This window comes from Amia ocellicauda, chromosome 11, assembly GCF_036373705.1.
Source record: "Amia ocellicauda isolate fAmiCal2 chromosome 11, fAmiCal2.hap1, whole genome shotgun sequence".
Lineage (NCBI taxonomy): Eukaryota > Metazoa > Chordata > Actinopteri > Amiiformes > Amiidae > Amia > Amia ocellicauda.
Genome location: NC_089860.1, coordinates 34,554,000 through 34,563,375, shown reverse-complemented (window position 1 = coordinate 34,563,375; position 9,376 = coordinate 34,554,000). Strand labels below are relative to the sequence as shown.

At 40.3% G+C, this 9,376-nt stretch overlaps 1 protein-coding gene across 1 annotated transcript; it reads left to right on the top strand.

Moving 5' to 3' along the window:
* The first annotated feature begins 758 nt into the window (after window positions 1-758).
* On the top strand, window positions 759-8,944 carry LOC136763542 (cytochrome P450 2K1). The gene is made up of 9 exons (XM_066717609.1): window positions 759-992; window positions 1,683-1,845; window positions 2,818-2,967; window positions 3,855-4,015; window positions 4,592-4,768; window positions 6,158-6,299; window positions 6,756-6,943; window positions 7,095-7,236; window positions 7,692-8,944. Exons 1-9 carry the CDS (start codon window positions 795-797, stop codon window positions 7,874-7,876), a joined length of 1,506 nt encoding a protein of 501 aa, XP_066573706.1. The 5' UTR covers window positions 759-794; the 3' UTR covers window positions 7,877-8,944.
* The last annotated feature ends 432 nt before the right edge of the window (window positions 8,945-9,376 follow it).

The following is a 9,376-nucleotide window of genomic DNA, read 5'->3' as shown; positions in this document are numbered from 1 at the left end:
AAATAGCAAATTAGCACAGGAATGGAGTGTTGTTGAACTCTTAATTGAATTATAAACACAGTATGTTAATAATACTGATAGTTGTAGTGTAGCTTTTAGCAGGATCTGTAGCACACTGTGTCCAGCAATATTTGAGCGCAGTGCCTCTGTTTACATGAACTAAACATGTTGTCCTTAATCACATGCAGTCATGTGTAGAACAACAATACATTGTGAGTTCTTAACATTTTTGGTCTATGAATGTGAAATATGCAAGTTAATACAATTCCAGTTCAAGACTATATTGTGTATATGTATACCTGTACTGTATGTGTTTTCACACGTTCTGTTGCATTGCTAAACTGAAATACAAGTGCTGTGTTTTTAAGGTTTAAGCATTTAAGTCTGTGAATATTGTAACACTTTACAATAAGGTAATGTAATTCCTCATAAATTAATATATGAATACCATAGGATTTAAACATCAATACATCATGGCCATCATCCGAGCACATGACTCCTAACCCTAACCCTGTTATACATGTGATTAACATAAGAACACAGATGAAGTGCATGACATATTCATGTGTTTATCCTGTAGTCTTCATATATAAATTCAGGAGGAATCACGGTACCTTATTATAAAGTGTGACCTTGAATACTTTGGCACATAATTGTAACCTTTACCTTAGTGTGGGAAGGGTGAAGGAATAATGGAATTTATGTATTTAGTTCAACTCAAAGGTTAACCTATATATAAGCAGGTGTACGAGTATAGGAGTAGCTGTAGTCAAAGAGGAACTCTACAAGGAAACATGTCTGTGATCGCAGTTCTGCTGGCGAACACTGTCACAGTGTCTCTGGTCTTCATTTTAACGATAGCCTCCTTCTTCTACCTTCTCTTCAAACCATCCAAGTCTGCTTACAGGTTCCCCCCCGGCCCGGCTGCCTGGCCTGTGATCGGGAATCTCAATATTCTGGACTTGAAGAAACCTCATGAAACTTTATGTCAGGTGAGTGTTCACATTTTGTTTTTCCTTTTATTAACATATAGTATAATGAGGCACTTACAGCATTTTTGGTAGGTGGGGGTCCTCAGCCAGAATCTGGTTGGCAAAGTGGTCCTTGGGCAGACAAAGTTTGGGAACCCCTGCCCTAGCATTCTTTTGCCTTTTTTATTGCTTCCCTACATTGCTTGGATGGAGAAAGTGAGGAGTCCACATAGACTCCTAGGTCTTTCTCATGCGTTACTTCATCTAGTTCTGTTCCTCCCATAGTGTAATTATAGTGGACATTTCTGTTACCTGCATGTAATACCTTGCACTTGTCCACATTGAATTTCATCTGTCAGGTGTCGGCCCACAACTGAATATTATCTAAGTCGATTTGAATAGCCTGTGCTGCCGAGATTGTATCTGTTGAGCCACCTATTTTAGTATCATCTGCACATTTGACAAGTTTGCTAACTATCCCAGAGTCCAGATCATTAATAATATAGATTAGAAAAAACAAAGGCCCTAGTACTGATCCGTGTGGAACTCCACTAACAACCTCACTCCAGTTAGAAGCAACTCCTCTTATGACTCACCTGGTTATTTGAAACCCAATAAGGCGGTGAGGACTTTAGGGAATTAAGACTATTGGTGAGTCTGAGGCAAGCTTGGACTGATTTTCTGTTCTCTCTCCTCTTTCTCCTGCCACAGCTTTCAGAGAAGTATGGCAATGTGTTCACCTTTCACATGGGAAGGGATAAGTACTTGGTCCTGACTGGATATGAAACAGTGAAGGAGGCCTTGGTGAATCGGGCAGATGATTTCGGCGAGAGAGGCCTGACGCGTGTGTCCACAATGTTTGGAAAGGGCACCGGTAACTAATGTTTTCTTCCTATAGTTTCTGTGGGTCACTTGTACATAGAAGAACACATGAAACTCAGTTTTCAAAATGAGACAAAACATGTTAAAGAAGGTTTGGTGATTTAGTCAATTGATATCTTTCAGTACTTTCTTACATTTTTCCCCAAGAGATGAGTAATAAATCAGAATGCCTGTTGCTTAATTGGCAGCCTTTTCTTTCCTTTGCCAGGCAGGAACGACATTTACCTAGGAACCAGATTCTGTAAGCTGAAGTTTCTCCAGTTTTCAGAGTAGCCTAGATAACCCGCTGCATAATTCAGGCCTAGGGGTTTAACAATTATTTAGTCCCCCAAGACTAAAAACAGTGTTTTCTGCAGAATTTTGCGGCAGTGATTAAGATCAGAAAAAAATGTTTTGTGTAATGAAATTAAGAATTAAAAGGCATAAACCGAGACAATTTCGGCTGCTTAAACTTTTATACAATTTTCAAAATTAATATGCAACACTATGATTGCTAATTTGAATGGCATTGCTTACACATTTGTCATGACAAATCAATATGAAAATCAAATAGAATAAAATTATCTGATTTTACAATGCCTCCAATTACAAACTTTCAATCCATAAATATACATTACTTTTAGATGGCATTACTGTATATGAAAAGCTTTAAATATAATAATTGTCTATAATAAAACAATTAATTTTTTTATCAAATTAAATGTATATTATAAAACAGACTAGACTATTGTGACTGCATGATAAAACAAACAGGAACCATAAGCTACAGTTTGAATCTTTCTGTGAAACACGCATCGTGAACGTTATGTTTGTAATGGTGACGTAACTTTATGATTATTTTCATTACACTGATACTGGAGGGACAAATTATTGTAGATGGGGAATGCAGCTGTGTTTTGCCGACAAGGAAAACCCAGAACATTGAGAGCATATTTAAGTTTCATTATGCTTCTTGTTTTTCCAGGCGTCGTATTTGGATCTGGGGAGTCATGGAAGACCATGCGGAGATTTACTCTCTCCACCTTGCGGGATTTCGGCATGGGAAAGAGAACCATCGAGGACAGGATAGTGGAGGAGGCCCAGTGTCTGTTGGATGTCTTTGAGTCACATAAAGGTATCAGAGAATATTTATTTTAGATATTAAAATCAAAACAAAACAAAAAATATTTGATGTCTCTGGTGGAGATTCCACAGTTTCCTGAGAAACTCAACAACTTTAATGTTTTTTTTAAGGGCCACATAAATTACTACATAGAAACACATGAGAGTTTGGTTTGTTTTTCTTATCAGCAAGTTGGCATGAGTTTGCAAGTGTTAAACATGTTGTATTCTGGGTTAAGTAAATTAGTTATTCAACTTAATTTGTTGACCTTTGCTAGTTGGTACATAGTAGTAGTGTTCTGTTTTTCTGAGACATTTCTTTCAATTGACTGCCAATTGTTCTAGTGCTTCAGACGGTTTCTCAGACCTTGATTATCACTCGATTGCACTGCCCAGCCTACAATTACATTGGCTAGTCCCAACTAGTGCTAATCTTGGCCTGTGATGCTTTGGCGATCATGTTAATTTTAAATAATTAAACCAGTAATCTATATAGTTAGACAGGCCTGTGCACAGAACACTAAAGTGGCAGGGTCACAACAGTGGGATGAGGGTGGCCCGCAAGGGAGGGGTTGCGCTGGCAAATTGTCGACCGGGTGGTGGAAGAAATTGAGGTGTTGGGGGTGGCCGGCAGATGAATTCCTGACCGTGGAGACTAGTGATTTATCAACTGGGGGTCTTTACCGGAAGGTGTGAGGGCCTTGACTCTACTCATAAACTGCTACTCGTGCACATTATGTTGGGTATGTGTAAGTGTTAAACATGGCAACTGCATTTCCTCCCCGTTGGGTGTGCAACTGATGCTGATAGAGGACCCTGTTTTAGGTCTGAGGGAGTGGATATGATCTGAGTGTTTTAGATCTTGTGTAAGTGTGTTCCGTGTTTTGTGTTTCCTCTAAGGTGACCCGTTTGACCCCATCATTAACATCAACTCAGCGGTGTCTAATGTGATCTGCACCATTGTGTTTGGAGACCGGTTTGACTACAGCGACCCCCAGTTCCTACGACTCCAGCAACTTGTCAATCAGAATGTTAAGCTCGTCACCTCCCCTGCGATGCGGGTATGGGACTCCAGGGACATTGTCCTCTCCATAATACTGTGTGGTCACAAATCACATGCTTCTGTAAACACATGCAATTAAAGTTGGGTCAGGCTCATTCATTCAAAATGCAGTTCATGTTTTCAGTTTGGATAAGTTGTGTAATTTCACCTCCCTGACAGAACTGATCGGGTTCTGGTTTGACCTCTTCCAGGAGAAGTGAAAAAAGCAGGCCCAGGTTTCAGCCTGGCCAAAGTTAACTAGATATGTCTGTCTTTTTTCTTTACTTTGATCATCTTGTAAACCCTGGTTTAACTCTTAGTCAAAGGTAGTTTATTCCTCCCCTTCATACTGACCCTGCAAGATGGAAAGGAGTCCGGCCAATAATATTTGCACCTTCATAAGATGACTGTATATTGTTCACGTTCAGTTGTTTTGTTCCATATTAGTGAATGCTCTTACCAACACCTGCATTATTTCAATAATACATAAGCTGTACACCTCTCATATGTCTTTAATCCTTGTTGTCATTAAGTCTCATGACGATGTTCTTCAACTGTCATGGCATTTATCCTGATGTTGTGTTTGGTTTTCCAGCTGTACGACATCTCCCCTTTCCTGGGGTCCTTTCTTGCCAATTTCAAAAAACTATCCAGTAATGTTTTAGAGAATCGTACATTCTTCTCCAACTACTACCATGAGCGCAAGGACATTGTGGATAGAAACGACCTGAGGAGCTTCATTGACACTTTCATTGTCAAACAGCAGGAGGAGGTGATGTTCTTTCAATATTTTAATCCTAATATTAATGCCAAATATCTTGCTGTGACTCTGGTCCTGGAGAAGCATTTAAAGGTTTAAAACTGTAGGAGATGGTCTGACGCATCTCGTCCTTTTAGATCCTTGTTGTTTATTGATTGAAGGGACACTGAAACATTTCTCGATTAATCTCTGGGAGTTCGCCAACACCTACATGTCTGGGTAGTGTTTGCTTAACACCTGCTTACCTGCTGTTATGTTTTTATTTATTACATGTAACGCTGTATAACACAAAGTCAACCCTGTTTCTAAATTAAATAACATCTATTTCAGGATGATACAGGTGAATTAGTTTTAAAACAGCCAAATTCTTCCTCTAAGAATAACACAATGAATATGGCGGCAGGACTGACTGATAAAGCAGCTGCTTAATAAAACTACACACAAAAATGTGCCCCAATTTCACATATTGCTGAGTATATAAATATAAATTATAAATCTGCTAGGTGATTTAAACTGCTACACACTGGGAGGTGACATGAGCAGAATTACAGATATATCCAAGAAGCAACACTTCTCTGTATGCAGTTCTCAAAGGCACACTGGTATTTACAAAACAATAGTATATCAGAGGCCCCTAATTAACTAATAATAATAATAAGTAATAATACAGTTCGTCCCCGACTTATGAACTTTCGAACATACGAACAAAGTGCTTGCATTTTTCTTTTTCCGGTTATGGTAAACCCAGACATCTAGCCGATAAGTGTTGGAAAGGATAAGTGAGTGTTAGCGATATGTAGCTAGGCTGTCACTGACTATAGACAGGAACCAAAACAATTTACCACCAATCAACTGGCAGAAGGTTTCAGTTTGCTAGAAAAATCACTAGCTTGTTTGAGGCACAGAACACAAAAAACACTGTGCAAACGTCCATCAAACAGTTTTTTTACAAAAGAGAAGAAGCAGCAAGAAGATGCATTGCCATCCACATCTAAAGAGTAAAGAATATACACTATTTCCGATTTATGAATATATTTCCGACTTTCTCAGGTGATGAGTTGAAGAAACATATAAAACCTGCATGATTTCATACTGGCGTTTTATGAATGTAAAGAGACTAAGGGCCGGATTAAATCAAAACTTTGACCCACCAGCTAATAGCAAACTACAAACCTGTACATTACAGTGGTTACATTTCTGAATAGAAGAAAGTGTCATCTTACTAAAAATGAAGCCGCAACTGAGTACAGTTCTGTAGTTTTCTATTAGTGGGTGGGTAAACCTTTTGATTTAATCTCAGTCTAAGACTGAAGTAATTCGCTTTACAGTTTTTTACCGTGGGTTGGGGCAGCCATATAACATCCTAAGCATCTCATATATCATGGCTTTTTTTCTGTTTAGAAAGCTAAAAACCCAAATACTTATTTCCATGAGATGAACATGGTGTCCACTGCAATGAACCTCTTTGCTGCAGGAACAGAAACAACGTCCACCACTCTGCGCTGGGGACTTCTAATGATGATGAAGTACCCTCATATACAGGGTGAGTCGAGACACAAGCTCTGGGGGCCTCTAGCCTGATCTTCTAGTGGGTCTCCTTATTAGTCTACATCTAAACGTAGGCATACAAATCGGGCCCCATCCCTGGTCCTGGAAAGATGCATAGCCAATTTATTTGTTGTTTAAAGGCTATTGGTCTTAATTTAAGCAGAATACCCTGGGAAAATAATACACAGACAGTGCATTCGTTCTATCAAATTCATCATTTAACTCCTAGTAATCATTGGAAATACTTATCTACCAGGGATTTACACATAATATACACATTGTGTATTTTGCAAGTATGAAAATAAATGTCAGGACATTTGCCATGAATTCTTCCCCATTTTCCACACTCACTTCCAGTGTAGTCCAGGGCTGCGAACTCCTCAGACCACTGTCTGCACCCTGCACCTTCGCTTGTAATACCATGGACTGTCTCTTCTCTCCCTGCCTATAGAGAAGGTGCATGCTGAGATCCAAGCAGTGATTGGGAAAGAGCGCCCCCCAAGGGTGGAGGACCGCAAGGACATGCCCTACACTGACGCAGTACTGCATGAGATCCAGAGGTTTGCTAATGTGGTCCCCATGAATCTGCTACATCAGACCAAATCAGACATTGACTTCAAGGGCTACAGAATCCCCAAGGTGAGCCTCCCCGACACAGCAGTCCACCTCACACAGACAGCGCACACTGTGACACATTTCCTGCATTTTGGTCGGTTTTTAGACTGGGCTGTGTGGGATGCCTCCACTGTATTTTATTTCTTGTAAAATAAACCTTAACTTTCCCACACAGGGCACTCCAGTCATTCCTCTGCTCACCTCTGTGCTTTTTGACAAGAACCACTGGGAGACACCACACAAGTTCAACCCACAGCACTTCCTGGACGCTCAGGGAAAATTTGTCAAGAGAGAAGCCTTCATGCCCTTTTCAGCAGGTCAGTGCCATATCCTTAACTTAGCCTTATCAATGTCAATTTTCAAGTATGGTTAGGGATGACTAGCTACTCAAGCCTGGAGACCTGGGCTCTGCCTGACTGCAGTTCAATGCCAATATTTTACATCACACATCTGTGGGACTGCAGTGACTGCCATGAATGTTCTGGGTCAGTGTTCTACAGCACAACATGCATGTTGGGTAGCCAAGTTAGAATCACCTTCTACTGACCTGTACAAGGATATGACACAAAACCCACCAACATCCGGTGCAAGAATGTATCAGGCAAGTAAATCAGTGTCTCAAAGCTTTAAATTGTGCATTGTGCACAGGGAAGGTGGAAAATAATACCAAAAGGGTAGGAGAGCACTGTGTAAAAAATGGGGGTGATTCCACTGTTTTGGGGTTGCTGGATGTGTATCCCATCCCACACGTCCCTGTCTTTGTGTCCTGTAGGTCGCCGAGTGTGTCTGGGCGAGACCCTGGCTAAGATGGAGCTCTTCCTGTTCTTCACCCTTTTCCTCCAGAGATTCAAATTCAGTCTGCCTCCGGGCATCTGTGCTGAAGATGTGGACCTGTCGCCAACCCCTGGCCTCACCAATGCACCAAACCCTTACAAACTGTGTGCCATCAGGCAGTGACGGATTCAAAATCCTTCCTCTGCGCACCAAACTCCACTTTGAATCTGAGGCCCTGTTTCTAAATAGTTTTAAAAGTGTTCACCCCAGCCTGCATCCACATTCACCTCAGTTGACAACTGTGCTCAACTGCCGTCTTAGAAATAATGTTAATTATTATCAACAGTTTTGTCAGGTCGACTAAGATTTTTGAGATATAATCACATTTTAGTCATCTTTATGTTTAGTCTACTAAAACAAATAAGGAATCTTAACTGTTACTCTAAGAATATATAATAATCAGGGACTACTTACATACTACTTACAAATAATTATTTGACCTCCAAAGCCTTCAAATGTTTGTCTAAGAAATAAACACACAAACCTAATTCAGATTATTTCACTCTTCAGATGTTGCTCGTTGTATTTTCTCCAGTCATATTGTAGCCAAATTTTCGTTCCCTGCAGTTAATGTAACAGGAACGTTATAAATAACGTAACTATCTTTCATCAAACACTCTTTTGGGATTATTTTTGAGGAGATGATCGCACTCTCAAAACTCTTTTCACTTTTCCCGCTCCTCCTCACCAGCCGCCCCTGCAGAGCCCCCAATGGAGCCCCCAATGGACCATGCTGGGACTGGGGGCTGTTTGACAGGGGGTAAAAGCGGAAACAGTGAGTTTTCTCATCTAATTTTCCCAAACGAACATGCAAAGCCTCGTGGTCGTCATCGTGGATGGTTGTAGTCCTCTTTTCATCTTCATTATCTAAAATGAAAAACAGTTTGTTGACGGATATTTTCCTCAAGTGAGCTCTGCTTGGAAATCTACTCTGATCTGTGGTAGATGTATATGGATTAGTTACCTGCTATGTGGACGTTGGGTCCTCCACTATCCCACCATGTGTTGCAAGATAAAGAGAATTGCAGGAGAAGCGCTGTGCTGAGTGCAGTGCGGAGTGTCGCTGGAGAAGCGGACAGGAGGGAACAAAAGGGGGATACTTTGCACTGGCATAGAGCAACTGGAAGAAAAGTAAATCTGGATGCTTGTGCAGTAAGGAAGGATACCTGAAATAAAATAAGTCTCTCTCTAGTCTTTCTATTATTTTAGTTGTGAGGTGATTTCTGCACATTGATTTCTCTTGGTTTTGCGTGTGTGTGATTTTGGTCCTATCCCAGCTGGCAAAATACATTAGAAACAACGTTGTTTCAATGTCATATTTAAACGTTGAATATACATTGAAAATTGATTGGATTTGCAAATGGAATTGACGTGGAATTTTCAACGGCGGATCAACGTTGATGATTCAGTTAAACATTTAAGCAGCACACATATATATATACACTCACCTAAAGGATTATTAGGAACACCTGTTCAATTTCTCATTAATGCAATTATCTAACCAACCAATCACATGGCAGTTGCTTCAATGCATTTAGGGGTGTGGTCCTGGTCAAGACAATCTCCTGAACTCCAAACTGAATGTCTGAATGGGAAAGAAAGGTGATTTAAGCAATTTTGAGC